This window comes from Setaria viridis, chromosome 9, assembly GCF_005286985.2.
Source record: "Setaria viridis chromosome 9, Setaria_viridis_v4.0, whole genome shotgun sequence".
Classification (NCBI taxonomy): domain Eukaryota; kingdom Viridiplantae; phylum Streptophyta; class Magnoliopsida; order Poales; family Poaceae; genus Setaria; species Setaria viridis.
The window spans coordinates 48,218,948-48,238,939 of NC_048271.2; the positions used below are offsets into that span (position 1 = coordinate 48,218,948).

At 51.1% G+C, this 19,992-nt stretch overlaps 3 protein-coding genes across 6 annotated transcripts; all 3 read right to left on the bottom strand.

Annotated features, from left to right (window-relative positions):
* Window positions 1-185: 185 nt before the first annotated feature.
* On the bottom strand, window positions 186-4,592 carry LOC117837228 (digalactosyldiacylglycerol synthase 2, chloroplastic). 2 transcript variants are annotated; one of them, XM_034716814.2, is made up of 5 exons: window positions 4,431-4,592; window positions 3,547-3,863; window positions 2,510-2,776; window positions 1,156-1,505; window positions 186-992 (listed from the first exon to the last, which is right to left on the bottom strand). In XM_034716814.2, exons 2-5 carry the CDS (start codon window positions 3,829-3,831, stop codon window positions 500-502), a joined length of 1,395 nt encoding a protein of 464 aa, XP_034572705.1. In that variant the 5' UTR covers window positions 3,832-3,863; window positions 4,431-4,592; the 3' UTR covers window positions 186-499. The 2 variants fall into 2 exon arrangements, with proteins under 2 accessions (XP_034572705.1, XP_034572706.1); XM_034716815.2 differs by having other exon boundaries at window positions 3,547-3,860; window positions 4,431-4,565.
* Window positions 4,593-5,776: 1,184 nt separating this feature from the next.
* LOC117839416 (probable mannose-1-phosphate guanylyltransferase 1) lies at window positions 5,777-9,566 on the bottom strand. 3 transcript variants are annotated; one of them, XM_034719742.2, is made up of 4 exons: window positions 9,065-9,566; window positions 7,805-7,952; window positions 7,040-7,102; window positions 5,777-6,942 (listed from the first exon to the last, which is right to left on the bottom strand). In XM_034719742.2, the coding sequence occupies exons 2-4, from the start codon at window positions 7,913-7,915 to the stop codon at window positions 6,031-6,033; spliced, it is 1,086 nt and encodes a 361-aa protein (XP_034575633.1). In that variant the 5' UTR covers window positions 7,916-7,952; window positions 9,065-9,566; the 3' UTR covers window positions 5,777-6,030. The 3 variants fall into 3 exon arrangements, with proteins under 3 accessions (XP_034575633.1, XP_034575636.1, XP_034575634.1); XM_034719745.2 differs by lacking the exon at window positions 9,065-9,566 and adding an exon at window positions 8,261-9,015; XM_034719743.2 differs by lacking the exon at window positions 9,065-9,566 and adding an exon at window positions 8,043-8,191.
* A 7,950-nt stretch (window positions 9,567-17,516) lies between these two features.
* LOC117835952 (probable protein phosphatase 2C 30) lies at window positions 17,517-19,408 on the bottom strand. The gene is made up of 3 exons (XM_034715288.2): window positions 18,910-19,408; window positions 18,465-18,803; window positions 17,517-18,333 (listed from the first exon to the last, which is right to left on the bottom strand). The coding sequence occupies exons 1-3, from the start codon at window positions 19,243-19,245 to the stop codon at window positions 17,815-17,817; spliced, it is 1,194 nt and encodes a 397-aa protein (XP_034571179.1). The 5' UTR covers window positions 19,246-19,408; the 3' UTR covers window positions 17,517-17,814.
* Window positions 19,409-19,992: the final 584 nt, after the last annotated feature.

The following is a 19,992-nucleotide window of genomic DNA, read 5'->3' on the forward strand; positions in this document are numbered from 1 at the left end:
TATTGGAACTTTTGGTGTAGTTGGTCGAGCTCGATGATGTCGACAGGATGCTATCATGATGTGTCGATCGTCGAATGGGGTCAACTGTAAGCTGAAGGAACACGACGGAACACGACGCCTAACGTTATTGCTCGCTGCTGAAGGCCATCTCACAGTCATATGCCACGCGCCGACAAGAAACATGGTAAGTTTAATCAACTGGCACATAGTTTTAAAGTGGGATAAGAGCAATGTTGACGCATGTGCCAATCAGGAAGCCAACATATAACACGGATTTGCATTCACCTGCTTTAGATTTACAATTGCACGATATGCATTACGAACTTCAGAACGCCTCCGATTTGCCAAGAAAAATCGAGTACTGCCACACCAGAAAATCGCAATAAGAGCTGCCTGATCAATCTTAGTTCCTTTTCGAGTGACAGTTTTCGTGTTGCTGAGTTAGTTCCGCAGCCGACAACTGGACTGGTTAGTCATAGCATCGCAAGAGAAGCTAATGTTATCCCTGCAAATTCCACCCAAGTTCCTTGCATTGCTGTTCATCCGGCTGCAGGGTATTTGGTATTGCACCGAACACACATCGGGCAGTTTCAATTCCAGAGATCGTGTTATGGAAAAATGCTGACGCCTCTTCCATGTTCTTCTGCAGTTCCTCTGGGGAGATGCGCATGAAATGCTGTGAAGTGGGGTTTTGTTGCTTGACAGACATGGATGGTGCAATATCAGCAACCCTAACAAATCTTTCTGTCGCTGCCTCCCAGGAAAGCTCGTGCCTCAAATCATCTGACAGTGGGATTGGCTCTTCTGCCAATGCTTTCATTGTTAGCCTGACAAACTCTTTCTCAGTATTGTACATGTGACAATTAGGAAACCTTTTGAAAAATTCATTTGAAGGATGGTTTGCACAGATCACAATCTTCCCCATTGCCAAAGCTTCTGCAGTTGTTGTGCATACCACATCTGTTGTGCTTGGATTTATGAAAACCTTGTAGCTGAAACAAACAACAGGTAGTACAATTCTGTTAGGTCAAGACTAAAAACTGATGGCATAAGGAACTTATCATAAATTTTATCTCAACATAAAACCATATAGCAGTCACTAAGTGGGGTGAAAGAAAAGGATGCTGCCTATCTATTAAAATATTAAATACTCACTCGTGAAATATTGAATCTCCATGATCACGGCCTGGGTAGACTCTAACATCTAGGCTCAGTCGCCCAGCTGTTGCTTTTACTTCATCAGAATCTTCCCCACTGCCATACAACTCCATTTTAAGGCCAGACAATTCTATTTGGTGCTTATGAAGCAGCTGAAGAAGCTCCATGTAACCTTTACTCCATACCATCTTTCCGATATAATATGCACCCTTGAAGAATGCCTGCTCTCTTTGGCATACCTGCTGATGTTTCAATTTGCCAATTTCAATAAATTTGGGGTTGACTCCGTGAACATTACAAATCACAGACCTAGGGACATCCTGAGTTGCTGCAGACAATCTTATAACCTACATAAGGAGGGTAATTAAGAAGAAAGAGTCAGAAAAACTGCAGATAGCAAAGAAAAAATATGCTTTTAATAATGTGGAGTGCATGATTATATAAAATTATCAATGGACTAACCACTACAGATATGGATGATTACTCTTCCAGAAAATATATAAATACATCATAACAACAAATGATGCCATTATTGTCTGTTGTGTAGTAAGCAAGGCAGATACTGGCCTCAAAAAAGAAGAACAAAATACGAGCAGGGTGCCTACTGCCCTCAAACAAGACAAAAAACTACGAGCAGCGCACCTTCTAGAATGATAGGAGATCTTTATCTGATCGCTATGAGAAATGGCGACTCCATTGATGCATACCATATTTGTTGATTTAATCGAGTTATGGTATGCGGCAGACCGGTAATTGACAACAAACTACAACAGTTAGGGGAATCCATGAGTTTGAATAAATACTATTCAAGTTAAGAATGTGTTGCCTATGATCATGAAGACTACAAAGTGGAACAAACAAACTAGTAGGTTATAAGTGTGCTTGTTTAAGATTGCACAATGTTTGTCTTTTGCTAGAACCTAGCAGTTGTGCTTTACGTAATTGATTATATCTAGCCCACTGTGTACCATATTATAGAGCAATCTGCATATACACCTGGCATGCCATCTACACATTGCCTTTATAGTGGTGTTGACATATTTCCTGGGGTGTTGCAAAACAACAGCAGACAGCCCCAGAAGTCAAACTAGAGTTGCCAACTGATCATAGTTTCTCTTTTTCAAAATTCGAGACTGTTGCAGAAGCTCAGGTTTAAGGAAGGTGATAAGGGTGAAGGTTGCATATGAAATGTTGCCTTTGGTTTAGAATTGTGTATCCATGCTGGTTATATATTTTACCATTGGGCTACAGTAGACAACATCAATATTGTCCATCCAATCTATCAAAACCAGCTAGATATTAATCAACACAGAGCCTGAAAAAAAACACAAAGAAAAATGAAAGTACTAACCTTATGGCAATAGATGTCTGTAACCCACGAATTTATGTGTTTTAAGATAAATGCACTGATATATCCATTTTTCTCTCTTTTCACATATTCCAAATAGTTCGTATGAACAACACCGATGACTTTTTGGAACTTGGTTTTCCACCTCCGTCCATGATGGTACCATGTAAGATGTTCTGGCTCTTCTAGAACTGCAATATCTGCTTTGTCATCAGATATGGTCTGACTGATGTCCCCAACAGGTAGAATGCTCCTTTTCTCAGTTGAAAACTGCATATGGACATCACAAGTTAGTTTATCGATTATCTCAAGATAAAGAACATTACCTGTACAGCTCAATTGATGCTCTTCCTAGATAAACAACTCTCACATTAGGCCTCGTTCGTTTTCACCGGATTGGCCCGGAATGAGGTCCATTCCGGATGGTTTGAAGTGACCCGGTTTGAAACCAGACTTGCATTGAAAGTGTTGTTCGTTTTAGTCTGGCCTGGAACGAAAACCAGCCTGGATTGGAATCCTTCTACATTAGATGGCCCGGATTGAAACCATACCTCCTCACCCCTGGAATGAATCCTGACCGGATTGAGTGACAAGGGTGGAATCACTCAAACCGGACCTGGAAGTAATCCTAGCTGGAATCCAATCCTGGTGAAACGAACGAGGCCTTAGTGATTTTAGTTCCCTCCTCTCTTCATAAGCTCAAGTCAGTGCCCTAGTTCGCATTCTACTCTGCGCTCCACCCCCACAAATTTTCTAGCCATTCAAGCATTTAATGTACAGGATGAATAAACTATTCAAAAACAAACTACATCATAGTCTCTCTGGGCCTGGGCATAGATTTTTTTTTTCCTTTTTGTGTGTTAGAAAGGAGGTAATTGGAATCTCCAAAAAGAAAAGAAAGGAATAAAAACTGGGAGTTTTGGTTTGCAGCAAGCAGTAAACCATGCTAGCAAGTAACACATCCATACCGACAGTGAGACATAACTTTCATAGTAACATGAGAATTCAAACTGTATCTTCAAGATTTGTTCAACTTTTACCTTCCCAGGATAGAACTTTATGTCGAACCTCGGTAACACCCCGATCCGCTCCTCAAGCCACCGCCGCACATAGACTTCCTGCTCCGCGGGCGAACTGAACTTCATCTTGTTAGGATAAACAAGAATCTGATCCCCCTTGGACAGCCATGGTACCACCAGCGTGACCTCCCAGTCTCCAGCCTTGGCGAGGTATGCTGCACGGAACAGGGGGTTGACGGCAGTACCAGTCATCCATGGCAGGCTCGCGGTGGTGAATATTGCAACACGCTGCTGCTTCCCCGCCATGGACACCAGAACCACCCAGCACCTAGCTGCTGCTGCAACGTCCAAGAAACACCGATATTAGTACTCAGATTATATCACCTAAGAATAGCATAAAAAATAATAATTGATAGTAAGAAGAACACAATGCGGCATCTTGCAAAGCATCTTTGCCCATACACGCCCCCCACCCCAAGGCCGATCCCTGTCGCATTCAGAGAATCGGTTCACTAGCTATGGATTAAAAGTCAAGAGACCCAAGAGCAACTAATTCGACGCCTCCCAAATGCAAACGTGACTCGCGCGCTAGGGGACCCACGGGAGAGAGATCTATCAGGGAACCGCCTGACTGGGACATCGATCTGAGCTCTCCGTCTCTAATCGTGCGCTTGGCTGCGCTAATCGGCTCTTGAACCAAACCACCTAAGGTCAACCCCTACAATTAATCAACCAAAAATCTCAAACTATCCCATTCCCCCCAAGCACCCTGCTCGAACCAATCCGTTCCGTACAAGTTGGATTGCCCTGTGCCGTTCCACCGCCATAGCCCCCAACGAAACACACCCTGAATTCGAGACGGCGCACGAACGGAGAAGAATCGAGAGGAAAGAAGAGGAACTTACCTGAGTGGTTGGCCCCTTGGCGGGGCAATAGGTTGAGGAAACAGTTGGAGGGGAAGGGAAGGCCGGAGGAGAGACGACAGGGCAGCCAAGTGCGGACGGCGTTGGGTGCCCGACACCGTTGGCTGTCCCCGTCGCCGCCCAGCTCCGCCGAACGCACGCGGGGCCCGCGGGAATCTTGGCCTCGTATTCTGACGACACAGCGATGCCACACACTGGAGAATTTGGGCCGAGAGGGATCCGTCCAGCAGCAGGGTCGTATACAAATTAGTGGGCTTTTCACGTGAGGGCCGGGATGAAAAGAGCCCGGTCAACCCAAAGGTTTATATAGGTGCGAAGTCCTTTTCATCCATTCGAGAAGTGGTCGGGCTCAAACCCATTATTAAAGGTTTAGTGTCTGCAGTTTCAGACTTCGATAGAAGTATTATCAGGTGGAGACCACGTGTCTGGTAAGCTGTACGCAAGTGGAGGTGATTGTAGGAAGTTCTTGCTTGTTAGGCCAAACCACTGGTCAAGGAAGTCTTGTCGACATCTGCTAAACGGAAGGTTATTCTTCTAGAGAGATGCAGAAGTCCTTGCCGAAATCAAAGTACAGGCGACCCTAAACCATATCATGTTGAAATTTTCTAGGTTAAGGTTTGTGCTTAAGGAAAAGCCTCCTCCCACTTCTCTGGTTCCGTCTCAAGATTTGTCGCTGGTACCTTTTTTTTTTTTACGAACCGCACAAGATTTGCGAGTTTCTATGATACAGCTTGCAATCAGCATAGTCTAGCAGTAGACTGCAACATCATCAGTCTGCTTCTTTGTCCACATCAGGAAACCAGGATTAGAAGCTGCAGCATCAGTGTCGCCAAAACAATTAGAAAAAAATGTGGGGTCCACGGACAGCATGATATGACTGCTTAACCACCTAGAGAAGCCTGTATTCACAGAGGAAAACGAAACTAAGACGGGATTGTTTGGAAGAAGGACAATGACGAACCCGGGGAGATACTAACACTGCAAGAACCAGAGATAGAGACGCGGACAGAGTAGCAGCAACTCACATCAGTAACTCACGTAGAAAAGCAGAAGTAAGCAGCTACTGGACGAGCAACGTAGGTCAAGAGTACTAGCGTGACAATTGACGTCTTGCCTCTAGAGTCAAGAGTAGCTCCCTATGTTTTTTTTCCTTTGATAAATTGAACTGATTCTGCAACAGTTTTCTAGAATTTTTCGCATGGAGAATGGTTCATGTGTCAATGGGGGAGTATCTCGATTGTAAACAGCAAAATTTCTAACAAAAGCTGAGAAACTGAATGATGTCTGCAAAGAGGGGTGTACAGCAGAAGGATGAGATGCTCAGCTAATGACGCGAAGAAAACTTTTATTCTTTCCATTAATCTGATACCTATCTACAAGCACGGAGAGAAAAAATTAGACTCAGCTAACCATACAGATATATAGCTCGACCGACAAACACTGATCGGGAGTCGGGAAAACTTGTTACACTTGCAGACAACCGAGCAACAAATCAAACAACAATGCAGACACATGAAGCACATCGGACGCACTTGTAACTCTGGCGCGCTTCGCACCGTGACAATGACGCGTGACACCGCGGTCACATGACGATCTCGGGCTTGAGGATGCTGGACTTGATCTCCTTGTGCGGGAGCACGACGCCGCCGTTGCTGTAGATCTCGTCGCAGACGTGCACGTCCTCGCCGAGGATGGTCATGTTCTCCACGCGCGCCCACTTGCCGACGGTGGAGTGCCAGCCGATGATGCTGCTCGAGACGCAGGCGTGCTGCTTCACCCGGGCGCCGCGCATCACCGTGCACCGGGACAGCCGCACCCCGGCCTCCACCACGCACCCGGGGCCGACGGCCACGTCAGGCCCGATCAGGCAACCCTCCCCGATGACCGCCGTCTCGTGCACCAGCACGTTGCCCAGGACGTGCGCGCCCGACGCCAGCCTCGCCGGCGCCTTCTTCCGCAGGGAGTCCAGGTACAGGCGCAGGCCCGTGATGTAGTCGCGCGGCTGCCCGATGTCCATCCAGAACCCCGGGAGCACCATGGCGAAGAGCCCGGCGTCCGCCGCGATGCGCGGGAACACCTCCTTCTCGATGGACGTCGGCTTCAGCTCGATGCGGTCGAGGACGGAGGGGTTGAGAAGGTAGATGCCGGCGTTGATCTTGTTGCCCACGAACACCTTGGGCTTCTCCACGAAGCGCTCCACCTTGCCGGTGCCCTCCTCCATGACCACCACGCCGTACTTGGACGGCTCGTCCACCTTGGTCACCATAATCGTGGCCTCGCCGCCGTGGGCCTTGTGGAGCTGGATGAGCTCCGCGAACGGGTACTCGCTGATCACGTCGCTGTTGAGCACGAAGAAAGGGTCGCCGGAGCCGTCGACGAGCTTGTCGCGGGCCAGGGCCAGCGGGCCGGCGGTCCCCAGGGGTTCCGTCTCCTGAGAGCAGGTGATCTTGATGCCAAGCTTGCTCTCGAAGTCCTTGAGAAAGTTGAGCATCACCTGCGATTTCACCAAAAGCAACGCCACCAGTGAGATCCGGGCGTCCGACAGATGCACGAAATGTGCTCGCCATGCCGATCGAAACAGGACTGGTTACCTCAGGCTGGTAATTGATGGCCAGGACGACCTCTGTAACTCCAACTTCCTTCAGAGCTTCGATCTGTGTATCACAGCATTCAGGAAATTCAGTTCAAGAGCAGCCAGATACTGCATCAATTCAGGCCTGAAAGTGATTTTGCTTGTCTTTTGGTTACTTCAGAAGTTCAAATCATATCAAAGCCATCATTGTTCTCTTCAGCAATTATTTGCCTCCAACAACACTAGTACAGGTGGACGACTGTTTCAGTATTTCCACGAGGAATTTAGGGGATGTTTGGATACCCCGTGCTAAACTTTAGCACATGTCACACCGGATACTTATACTAATTAGGAGTATTAAATATAGTCTAATTACAAAACTAATTGCACAGATGGAGTCTAATTCGCGAGACGAATCTATTAAACCTTATTCGTCCATGATTTGACAATGTGGTGCTACAGTAACCATTTGCTAATGATGGATTAATTAGCTTAATAGATTCGTCTCGCGAACTAGACTCCATCTGTACAATTAGTTTTATAATTAGCTCATGTTTAGTCCTCCTAATTAGCATCCGAACATCCGATGTAATCCTACTACTCACATGGATCCACCTAATCAAAGCATGATACGGAGGCTATAAACCAATATCTACAGCTTTTAACAACTCAGGCTGGTCAATCATAGCCATTTGCCACAAATCGACTTCTCTCTTGGCACCAATTCCTAATTAATAACTTAAAGAACTGAAAACAATCAGAGAGACGGCGCGTTCGTGCTGACCTGGTGCAGGATCATGGGCTTGTTGCCGAAATCGACGAGCGGCTTCGGCACGCTGAGCGTCAGCGGCCGCAGGCGGGTGCCGAAGCCTCCGACGAGAATGAGCGCCTTCATGGCTGCGGCAGTCCTCCTCCCAGCTCAGCTCCCCACCCTGTCAAAAAACGCAGCAAACACAGTGAGGCAATAATCCATTAATCCCCCGACCCCGATCGGATCCAGACGCTGCGGTCACGGAGCGTACTGTTCGCGGATAGCAACTGGAGTACCAAGACAACCCCCTCTTCTCTCCCCCCCTGCCCCCTGCCTACGCGGACGCCATGTGTGATGTGCCCCGGCACAGAGCCCACCCAGGTGGCAGTGCCATGGAACCCGCGGAAGCTGCAGGCGTGGTTGGTGTATATATAGAAACCAACGCGGTTGCCTCTGATTCGAAGGCACGCGGATAAGGACGGGCCTGACCTGTGACGTTCTGACGGATGGCTTTATCGGGTAGGTGACGTGACGAGGAAGAGGGCAAATGCAGCTGGAGGCTGGAGCAGATCGGCTGATCGGGGGTGAGCAGCTGCAGAAGTGGAAGGAAATGGACCAAATGGTGGGGGGGCCGCCTCGCACCATAAGCCTAAATGCGTGATCCATCTAGCTCTATCCGTGCGCGATTTGCCGCTGAAAACGCATTTGTCCTTGTCCCTGTGCTTGCAATGCTAGCGGCTGCTTCCCACCGGAAAAAAAAAACCGGATGACAATTATAGATCTCCAGCCTGCACAACAGCTGGCTTTTTCTTTTCCTTTTTTTTTTTGGCTTTGTACATCTAGCATCACGGCATCACCTAGCAATATCTTTTTTGGGGGCGAAATGGGTACAGGCTGGATCCATGATGAGGGGAGAGGAGATGTTGGCATGGCATGGTCACCAGTAGTAGAAAGGAAAAGGAACAGAGCAAAGGGGAGATGAAAGGAAGGAAACGGAAGGAATGAACAGTGTGGCGATTGCTCAGTGCAGATCTGTCCTGGCCTGGCCTGGATGATCTTGTCTGTGGGCTGCCTCCCTGCGAACCATCAAGAAATCTCTAGGCGTCTCCCTACTGACACAATGGCCAATCGACCACCGCTAACACTCACCGCCAAATCAAAGTCGTGACAAGACATGGTTGAATCTCCTAACCGGCGAACAGAGACACCGATGCGGATGCGAAAGAGAACAGAAATCAGAACAGGAAGTAGCAGAGAATTGGCATGCCACTCTGCAAGGCATGGTGTACGCACCTTGAATCCTTGACGCGACGGCCGCCGTCCGAGACGAGGAGGAGGGAGAAGAGGCGTTTCGTCAACGGCGCCGAGGAGGGCTCAGCGGGAGCTGCAACGAGGAGGAAGAAGAAGCCGCCAGGAAGAGGAGAGGAAAAAGCGTCGGCTGCGACTCAAAGACGCGGCTGCCAAGTGCCAACGACGCCGCCTCTTATACCGGTTCTCCTCCCTCCCCTCTTCAGCAGCAGCCGGCAGGTTCATGCGGTTGACGTAGTTTAATGTACTGGCTTCCGCGCCAATTCATCATCGAACTTTCGTCTCCCTCTCTTTTTGTATTTTTCAGCAACGATTTGCTGTCCCGAGCAGCCGAGCTCTTCCCACGCCACCTACCACAAGGTTAAACAACGGGCGCCCAACTGCTTGTGCACAGGCGTCCAGCGGGAGGATGACGTGCGGGCCATATGCTGCTGCCTCCGGCGGGCTCTGCGCTGGACTCGTGTTTTTTTTTGGGGGGGTTACTAACGGCGGCGACCTCCAAAGTTAGGCGCGTTTGGCAGATGGCTGGGGAATTATCGGAAGAAATACTCCGAGGACGAAGAGGACGGGACGACGGCGACCTGGTCTGGCTTTACCGCTTCCTTCCTGGCGCGTGGTTTGGCCCATGGTTTAGTAGGTGGGCGCGCGGACACGATGACCGATCGGGTCCCGCCCGGCCCGTCCTTCGCTCGCTGCCGTCTTTCTCGGCGGCACGCCACGCCACCTCGTCAAGGCAAGGCACGAGCCTACTACCTGGTACACGCATCGCTCTTGCTCGTCTTCGCGACTTGGCGCGCTGACATTGTTATCGTTAGTAGTGGTACATCAAAAGCACGAACTGGTCATTGGTAGCCAACAGCCGGACCAAATGGCTGACGCTGACACGATTTCCTAGGTCAATGAACAGCGGGGTACCGTCCGATGTAGGAACCCTGACCTCCTTTTCTAATGCGTCCTTGGGGTGTTTGGCAGCACTCCACTTCAGAAAAAACAGTTTCACTTTACCAACTTCACAAAATTGCTTGCCAAACACGTTCAGCTTCGTAAACTCCAGCTCCAGAAAAAATGTGGAGCTAGAGGTCAGATCCACGTTTTTCCTAGAATACCACAGGGGTGCTCCAAAAACATCAATTTCAAACTTCCTCGTGAAGTTGGGGGTTATTTATCCACCTTTACCACTCGTTACACAATATACCGGTTCGTTTCTATTTTCCTGAGACTCCGACCTTGGCCAGTTCAAGGCCATGGCAGCCGGCCGTTTGACCGGCGGGTACTCGCCGGTAGCGAGGATTCCGACGACGGGGCTAGCACCTACACGTCCAGAACTACGAGGCGCATCTATAACCCTACCTGACCCTGCCGGAATACGACTGGAGTGGGCTGGTGGCGTGCGGTGGTGGACGGGATAGGTGGCGGCAGCTGCTCTAGCGGCTACGCCGGCGGTCGAGGCGGGAAGACGGTCGCGCGGGCACCGGTTGGTCCTAAGGTGCTCACCTGTGTTCTTTGCTTGGGTGGAGAGGGTCGAAGTTGGGCCAGCGACGGTGAGGTGCAGGTAGCGGCAGTAGGATCACGGGCGGTCACAGAAATCAAGATTCCCAGCGGTGGGTGGGCGGAGCATGATGGGAAGTGGCAGAGGCTGGAGCTGTGAGGGTGGAGGACCTTCGGGTGCGAGCGATTGGAGGGAGATGGCCGGGGTGCGAAGGAATCAGCCGACGGCCTGGCTCTGTTTGTGGATTAAAATGGGGAAGCAGAAAGAAGAAGAACATGGGAGGTTGGGGGACACCAGTTTAAGGGCCTGGGCGCTGGGGGAAGCCGGGACACCGACAGTCGCGGAACGAATCGGTGTGGTCCGCTTCACGTCGACATCGGCGCGGCACCAACCAATAGAGGCCGGCCGCTGCTGCCGCTTCTTCTTGGTTGCCGCAGCAGCAGGCGCCGTTGTCGTTGCGCCGCTGAGGATCTTGGAGAGGAGCAGCCTGAGCACGCCACGACCCTTCTTGCGCCTCGCCACCGGTCGTCTCAACAACCGCTGGTGCTGCGAGCCCTCGACCAGCACGTCGAGCAGGCGCTGGTGCCGCCACCGCACGCGGCCGCGTCGAATGGTGGTCGTTGTTGAAGAGAAGGGGAGAGAAGAGAAGGGAGAGGAAGATAGGAGGGGAAAAGAGAAGAGACTAAGATGTGGGTCCATTCATAAAAGGGTAAAATAAACTATTCACAATGAGTCCTCATATTTCTGAGCTGGAGCAATGCAATCAACTAAACACATACAACAACTCCATATTTTTCTGAAGTTAATGGAGTGGAGCTGCAATTTTATGAAGTCGGTGGAGTGGAGCTATTTTTTATAGAGTGGAGTGTTATCAAACACCCCCTTAATCACGTTTGACTCGGGGGGTTGATGCCTTCTTCAACTTGTACCGCATTGGAAGCGATCTCGCACGTGAGCCGGATAACCGAGCCGATTTGTTAAACACATGGCTCGCATTGCTGTGAACACTGCTGTACATCTTTATTAATAGTTTAATGTTACTTACCATTGTATCCGGATCCTTGAGCTTTGAGTGGGAAAACAGAATGATTGGCCACATAATCACACAAGCATGATCTGTGGATCCCTTTGAGTGGTAGACAAAAAGAAGAACATGAAAGATACACTCCAAATGTTGTATAGTGTCAAAGTTTGTTGTCTTAAAGGTGGAAGTGGTGCTCGAGCGGGAGAGGAGGGGTGCTGATTGCAGCAGCTCGAGCTAGGGTAGAGCGAGGCAAACAATAACTATCGGTAGTAAGAGTTAGGGAGGTCGTGTGAGAAGGTTTACCCTAAAATGACTTTATCAGTGAAGGTAAAGCCAGTGAAATAAAAAATAGATTCATCCGACTTCTATTTTATTTTTGCCTTGATTTATAAGATGGTCTTCATGTAGCAGTCCCTCAATTTGCGTAAAACACGAGAAGTCAAAGCCATAATTGTGGGAAGAAGAGTTCACCGCGTTCTGATAATGACAATATCAGTGGATTTTTGGAACACATCGTCAAACAAATGCAACAAGAGAAAACAAATTTTTTCATCCATTTGTTGCAATTTTATGTAGTCTGATCATAAGATTCAGGAACTCACCACCAGCCACCAGCTGTCCCTAGATTTAACCAGGACTATAGAATGGCAAGTCTGAAACGCTGATTTGGACTAGATCTTGATGTGCTCGGCCTGCGTAAGTGCATACTGTTACTAATCAGTAGAGCACACTGTTAAACAACGACTTCTGAACCGCAAGATGCAATGCAATCGCCAAGTCCGACTTTTTTTTTTTTTAACTTTTTTCGAAAGATTCTCATAAATACGCCTTTGGCGGAACCAATTCCAAAAATGGACACATCTCGGCGCCAGCCATCCTGGTGCTAAGGTCCATGCGCAGCTGATGACGCGGATGCCGACGTGGCGGGGGCTTGGCCTTGACGCTGTGGATCTTGGCGCCAAGCTTGGCGCCGTAGGCCTTGACGCCGAGCAATTTACCCCATGCCTCTTGACGTTTCGAACGAAACAAGTACAATTATTTCGAGGAGTGTGCAACAAACTAGGCTCTAGTTCAACTGGTTAGGACGTGGGCTTCTTATCCAAAGACCTGAGTTCAAACCCCCACCACGCCAAGCCCCCGCCACGTCGGCATCCGCATCAGCAGCTGCGCATGGACCTTGGTTCCGTCAGGGACGTATTTGTGAGAATCTTTCGCAAAAAGAGCTTAAAAAACAAAAAAGACGGTCGAAGTTAGACGCTTGATGTCGATCCGACGGTACGGACTTGATGCGGATCCGATGCAGGACTACTGACTGGCGACGATCGATAGCTTCGCCGATAGATCCGATGCTTGCGTCCTCTTAACCCTGCAGCATTTATAGTGGATCACATGGCTTAACAGGCCCTACGAGCTAGCACTGCGAAATCTGTGATGCAGTCGAAGGGAATTGGGAGACCGTCCGCTGGTTTGCTGATTTCACAGAACCGGTGGTAACCACTGTTTCGTTCCATTTTCACGCGGAATGTTGTAAAGGTGTCCTTGTACTGTGACTTTGGGGGGACTAGTTTATTACTTCCGATACGCTAGTGTCACTAGTTTTTTTGAACGAACAAAGACCTGCATCACTCGTTAATCGTAGGTCATTTTACTCCCGGCGATTTGTCAGCGGTTAAAAGTCCTTCAATTGTCGGTGGACGGGGGGAAGCTGTCGCTTGATGCCTGATGGGGGCAATGTGTCTATGCAATGGATCTGTCAAACTGTACACTCCTGTTTAGGCAGGTGACAACTTGACCTGTAACGGTCTCCTGTACAGTACTCATTTTTTATCCAAGCAACACTTATCAGGAATTCTTTTTCTTTGCAGCAAAGGAAGTAGGCGCTGGAGAGGCGTACGGGATTTCACTTCAGCTAAAGTTTAGTGCAGGTTATATAGGATATTGATGCTAATTAGGAGTACTAAACATAAGCTAATGACAAAAATAATTGCATAAGTGAGACTAATTCATGAGATGAATCCATTAAATCTAATTAATCCATGATTAGCACATGTGATGCTACAGTAAACTTGTGCTAATCATGGATTAATTAGGCTTAATAAATTCATCTCGTGAATTAACCCTCATTTATGCAATTATTTTTATCATTAGTCTATGTTTAATACTACTAATTAGCATCCAAACATCTGATGTAACCCCGGCTAAAATTTAGCCAAGGATCCAAACACCCCCTTAATTCTTTAGTTGTTTACTGATTGTTTGCACAGTCCACCCATAAATTACAAGAGGACCATGCAAGAAAAATAAACCGCAAGCTGTTACATGGCCTACTCCTTTTTGACAGTGTAGTTGATCCTATGAGTTTCTCCTTCGATTGTCTCCCACCATCACCTTGCGAGAGTTTAGAATGAGGAAGCATATTCATTCACCATTGGAACTCTCTCACTCTACCTCTACCTAGAGCAGTGTAGTTTTTGCAAAGGAGCAGATGCTCACTACGGAAGCACTGCTTTTCTTATATAATGGAGGGTCCCAATGCCATCAGACTGTTGGATTAATGTGTGGATCTAGAGGGCCAAACCACTGGCAATCGGATCACCTGTCACCATAGCTGATTGCTGTTGGCACGGCCTGGGCAGCTATAAGTTCGTAATAAACAACACCTGCCTGGGTTTCGGCTGAACGAGCGGATGCTGTTTCGGGCCTGTGGTCTCCGGACCCCAATCCTTGAAAGCCGGGCACAACCTTCAGAAAGATCACCAACCCGGACGTTGGAAGGTCGATAAGCGATGATGCAGGAAGCGAAGAGTCCTCTATGTTCACACGTTAAGAGGCTGTTTGGAACACAGGAATGAAAAAGAGAGGAATGGAAAAAAACACAGGAATTGAATGGAGCGAAAAGTAGAAAACTATAGGATTCAGGAATGGAAAACTTGGGCTGCTTGGATCGCAGGAAAAGAAATTTGATCTTCACATGCCCAATTAAACAAAATAACCACAATGCCCACTTAATTGAGTTGCTTTGTACTAAGTTTCCAAGCTAATTACTAAAAACATTCGAGTGTCACACTCAGTTTTTAGGTCTGCTAGCCTTTTGTAATTAAAAAAAATCTGGATGCCTATATCATAATCAGTACAACTGCCATTTATCAAGTGCCTAGCTCACTAACGATCTGTGAGAGCACACAGCAACATATTAGAAGAAAAGACTGAGACAGCACACAGCAGAGGAAGAGACTGAAAAAGATTTCCCTTGGCTTCCGGTGGATGCTTTTTTTCCTTTGAAACGTGCATGGGTTCCCTTTCCTTTGGAATAGAATTCTACGTTCCTTTGTTCCAAACACAGCCACACAATTCCTTTCCAAAGGAATGAAAAACTCCAAAATTCCTTTGAAAAACCTTTGATCCAAACAAGCCCTAATTAGGAACGTGCTCTGCCGTGCATCAGCCACCCCCGGGTCCGGTGGCGATGGGACAACGCGCGGTTTCAGACGGCAACGACTGTCACCGCCGGCTCTCCGTGTGCAGTGGTACCCTGCACACGAATGGCAGAACCACACGAATGGCAGAACCACTGAATCTTTCCGTTTGCGGACTCTGGAGGCTCCTTCCGTGTGGCCTTGTGCCCTCCCTCCGTCCCTCGTGTGTGTACATTTCCCGTGGAAGCATTGCCAGTTTGCCACACGGTCCACACTGCATTTCTGCATCTGGCAACAGTTATGTTATCCGCTTGAAGAGTATGGTCAGGTCAAACAAATCCAGCCGTTCCAGAAGGGCACTCTGGCTGCTCTTTCCAGGACAAAAGAGAAAGGAGGACCGCATCATTCGACGGTTGGTACTCACCATGTCTCCATAATCCAGAGTCATTCTGTCGGAAGAAAGTGTTCAAGCATCACAAATGGGATTATGATTGAGATCACCTTTTCTTTTCCCCCTTCGCTTGCCACAACTGTTAATAGAACAGCGCAGTCTCCCACTTTGCTAGACGTCTGGCCCAAGTTCATCTCTATCGATGGACGGCAAATTGTACCTGTCCATACCGGCCCAATAACTCCCGAAAATCGTGAGGCTAGGCCCAGTTTCTCGGGCCTCACTCAGATCGACACTTCCAGCCCAATATAACAAGCACGGCATGCTGCCGCTGAACACCAGCGATGAGACCAGTTGTAACCCGTGGACCACCCAATTATTCTGCGATCTCAAGGGGAGATTACGCGACTGGCTCACTGCCTCACGCACACCTCCACGACCACCAACGTCGATTCCCGGTAACCGGCCGGTCGCCATTTTCCATCACGAGGTTCTCCCGTTCCCGGCAGAAAAGGCGGGCATGCCCCGTCGTAACTTCCTTCGTCCAAAGCCTTCGACGCCTTTCCAAAAGCAGGGGAACTTTGGTCTTGGATTCCGATTCTCTCGCTGCGCAAGGGACAGCCACATCCGTGGCCGCTCCGGCGACATGTACCGGCCGCGATGTCAACCATGCGTTCCACTTCCACCGCGATACGATACCGGCACGGCATCTTCATCTGTCCATCTGCTGCGACGCGTCGCGGTCGAGCAAGCAGCTCAAGCGATGAGTAAGCGGGAAGCGCGCGCATCTGATGAGCTGGGGTGCAACGGGCAACGGCTGGGGTGTGCCGGCACGTAAGCTCACCGTTCGTTCGGCGGCATCTGCGTCAGTGCGTGCGTTGGGTGGGCAAGGGCTACAGGCCAAAGCCCAAAAAGGCAAGCTGGGGCCTGGGGTTCATTCCAATTTTCCAAGCTTCCATAGTGAGGTGGCCTTGTTCCCCGGAGGCGGCACGCAAGAGCTCGTGTTTCACGGGGAACGTGCTCCGAAACTCCAGCCGGAGAAGCAATGTGGCGCAGAGACAGTACGAAAAACCATTCTGCCGAACGCATCCCTGATTCCAGTACGTTGTTTCTAAAAGCTGAACTCGTAACTTCCAGTGCGTCTTCAGTGACGTGTGAAGCTCCTACAGCTTCGTTGTAAAGCAGCGGCGGACAGTACGAAATTTCTAATGCCAAAAGCTTACATGACTCATTAGGAAAAGGGCGTCAACTAAAACTAGGGCCATTAACATTCCTACTAGAGTCTGCCGATGAACCTCCGGCGAGCCAGGTGTGCGAGCGTGACGGCTACCTTCCACCAGCGCTCCTCCCCCCACGGACGGAAAGCATCAGCGTCCCCGAAAAGGAGGGACGGAACCGAAAAAGGCCCCGACCCAAGCCCCCTGACGTGGCCCGAGATGATTATTGCCGTCGCGATCAAAACAAGCAGGCAGAATCTCCGACGCGATCGCAAAGACGCAAATGCCGCGACGGGAACCAACAGGTGTCAGCGGCGCGAAAAAAACCCTCCAGAGATAGGGGGGAAAAAACGTGATCCCCTTTCCTAATTTCCTGCCCTCGCTCTCGTCGCGTCGTGATCACTGATCAGTGATCAGGTCGTAGCGGGGTTGTTTGTTGGACGCGCGCCTCGTGTCCGCCATGATTAGGCAGCCGCGGCGGCAGCGGGGTTGTTTGTTGGTTGACTAGCTGCACGGCACGGCTCTCACCCACCAGCACAGCCGCACAGGGAAAGGCCGGGCTTTTCCAGCGACCAACAGGAGGAGACACCAAGAACACAACAACAGTGCATTAGATTTCGCTACTCAGCGTGTGGGCGTTTTGCGTGTATTGCACGTTCAGTGTTTGCTCTGGGTGTTCAACTGGGAGCTGGATCATTAAAAAACTTGAGCTTTTTCGGAAACGGCACGAAGAAAACATCCGTCTGCGGAGTATTGTATTCGGGGATTGGGGCAGCTGACGCAGCATCGCCGAACGCGTCAAATCGTTTCTGGACAATCATGGTGGGTCAAATTAAAACATGAAACACGTAACCGGAGGAGGACAACGCGATCTAGTCAGAGAAGGTGGGAAGGATTCGGTTTAGTGAAAGGAGCACTGGATTATATTACAGTTGACTTCTCAGACGCTTGATAAAGTTTCTTTCTTCAAACATCGGAAAAAGGCATGAGCTTCTCTTTTCTTGGGTTTAGGATCTAAAGAAAAAATTCTAAAGAAATAAGTAATCCTACCGTAATCTGCAATTCTGCTAAGGATCAAAGAGTCCATGTTCGATATTTGCTTTGACATTCCGTTCGATGGTTGCTTTGTCGAGGCGAATGTGAATTGGGGACGGCCGAGAATTTAGCCAAGAACGGCTAGTACGGTGGATCCGCCCGGTCACGACCTCCGGCGGCGCCTGAGATTGACGACGACGACGCTGACGTTGTCCGCGGTCTGCCGCGCCAGCGCCAGCTTGGTCAGCAGGATGGCCGCCTCGGCGCACGCCTTGTCCTCGCCGCCCTCACCGTCGCTGTCGGACGCCGCGCCGTCGCTGGGCCCGGCCTCCTCGTCGCCGCTGCTGCTGCCGCTGCTCTGCCTGGGGCTCAGGTTGGAGGTCGGGCTCGACCGCTCCCCGCGGCGCACCGCGCCGTTCCGGAGGCAGGCGCGCACGACCTTGCACGCCACCTCGTTGCTCACCACGTCCCACAGGCCGTCGCTGGCCAGGATCAGGAACTCGTCCTCGCCGTCCTTCCTCTCCACCACCCTCACCTCCGGGTCGGAGATCACGAACGGCTTCAGGTAGCTGTCGCCAATGGCTCGCGACATGGCCAGCATGCCGAAGACGCGGGCGCCGTCCCAGAAGATGACGCGCCCTCCCGCCGCGTGGATCCGTTCGAGCTCGTCGGGACGGTCGGGCTGAAGCGAATAACACGGATTTGTTTAGAACAACGCGTGCATCAATAGTCTGTTCATCTGTGCTCTGTTTGCTAGACTTGACAAGAAACTAGAAACAGAGCGTTTTTTTTTCCTCTGTCTGCAGTAAGTACCTTGTGGTCGGCTGAGAGCGGGATGGCGGCGCCTCCGCTGCAGAGGACGGCGCGGGAGTCGCCGCAGTTGGCGACGACGAGGTGGCGCGGCCCTACCACGGCGACGACGGCCGTGGAGCCCACGTGGTCGCACTTGGGCATCTGCATCTCGCACCGGCAGGTGGGCGCCGGGCCGGTAGTGTCCCTTGAGCCGACGGCCTCGGCGTCCATCCGCGCGTAGCTCTTCTCCATGACGTCCCTCCACCGCGCCGCCTCGTCCGACGCCGACGAGCCCGCCGCAGCGGCGGCCGCCTCCTCGGCCACGATCTCGTGCATCCGCACCCCGCACGACGTCGCCACCTGCATGCACATGCAGCCAATCGGTGAGCACTCGGCGAGCCGAAACCAGATCCGAACAAGCGCCGCCTGTCCGAAGCAAGAGCGCGGCAGCGGGCAGGGCACTCACATGCGAGCAGCCGTGGCCGTCGAACACCCCGAAGAAGTGGTGGCCGTGGATGAACCCCGGGCGGGCGGTGACCGCGTCCTCCATGTCCCTCCGCCGCCCGCACACCGACGTCACGCCGTACCTCGGCGCCGGGTCCCTCACCGCGTCCTCCTCCTCCTCCCCGTCGTCACCCTCCAGCCTCCGCCTCTTCGCGGCCTGCTCCTCCGCCACCACCCTGAGCCGCCGTATCTCCATCCTCCGCCGCCGCGCCGCGCGGCTGCCGGCGTCGCCCACGCCCTCCCCCTTCCTGTCCGACGACGACGACCCCGCCGCCACCTCGCAGCAGATCTCCTCCATGAAACAACGATCCAAATCCCACGATAATCTCCTCAAATCAAGCACGCGTTGAGCAAACAAGCAAGCGGAAGGGGGAAATGCTGCTGCTGCTGCTCCTGCCTTCTCTCGTTTTCCTTGCGCTAGTGCTTGTTGATTGAGAGCGAGAGGGGTTGGGGTTCCAAGTGGTGCCCCGGCGATATAAAAAGCGGGGAGGCCACGCGCCACGCGGCCGCGGGGGCCGGGCCCCGGTACAGTTGTGCGGGGGGGCGCCGAAGCCGTCGGATACGCCCCACGTGACGCGCGCCCGTGGCCGGTACGTGCCCCGTGGACGCGTGTCGCCTCCGGGGCGCGTCCACCAGGCGGGCGGGAGCTGGGGCGCGCGGACGCGTGCCACGAGGAAGCGGGGCCGGCCGGCCGGGGCGGCCGCGGTGTTTGGTGTTCGGCGCGGGAGGACACGTTGGTTGTGTGGGTATGGGGGCTAGTACGATGCGGGGCGGGGCCCGGTCTACGTGGTTGACGCATCCGTCCGGCCGTGGAGGGGATAAGCGTGAGGTCGGCAGGGGAGGACACGTGGAGGCGGAGCGGCGAGGGGTGGTGTACGGGCTACAGCTCTCGCGTTTGCCTCTCGTTGTCGTCCTGCTGGCTGATGCCCGGACCCGTGCGGCTGTTTATTTGGCATGTACAGTACGTGGTGGATCTGCCGTCTGCGCTGTACTGTACTGTAGTAGCCTGTATACGTTGGATTTGTTTTTATTAACATTGTTTTAA

Excerpts from the sequence above, each read along its gene's own strand:
- LOC117837228 (XM_034716814.2), bottom strand. The coding sequence starts at position 3,831 with ATGGCGGGGAAGCAGCAGCGTGTTGCAATATTCACCACCGCGAGCCTG. Across the intron at positions 2,777-3,546 it reads TAAAGTTCTATCCTGGGAAG|TTTTCAACTGAGAAAAGGAG; the intron begins GTAAAAGTTGAA and ends GTCCATATGCAG. Across the intron at positions 1,506-2,509 it reads CAGACATCTATTGCCATAAG|GTTATAAGATTGTCTGCAGC; the intron begins GTTAGTACTTTC and ends CTCCTTATGTAG.
- LOC117839416 (XM_034719742.2), bottom strand. The coding sequence starts at position 7,915 with ATGAAGGCGCTCATTCTCGTCGGAGGCTTCGGCACCCGCCTGCGGCCG. Across the intron at positions 7,103-7,804 it reads AGCCCATGATCCTGCACCAG|ATCGAAGCTCTGAAGGAAGT; the intron begins GTCAGCACGAAC and ends TGTGATACACAG. Across the intron at positions 6,943-7,039 it reads CCATCAATTACCAGCCTGAG|GTGATGCTCAACTTTCTCAA; the intron begins GTAACCAGTCCT and ends GTGAAATCGCAG.
- LOC117835952 (XM_034715288.2), bottom strand. The coding sequence starts at position 19,245 with ATGGAGGAGATCTGCTGCGAGGTGGCGGCGGGGTCGTCGTCGTCGGAC. Across the intron at positions 18,804-18,909 it reads ACGGCCACGGCTGCTCGCAT|GTGGCGACGTCGTGCGGGGT; the intron begins GTGAGTGCCCTG and ends ATGTGCATGCAG. Across the intron at positions 18,334-18,464 it reads CGCTCTCAGCCGACCACAAG|CCCGACCGTCCCGACGAGCT; the intron begins GTACTTACTGCA and ends TATTCGCTTCAG.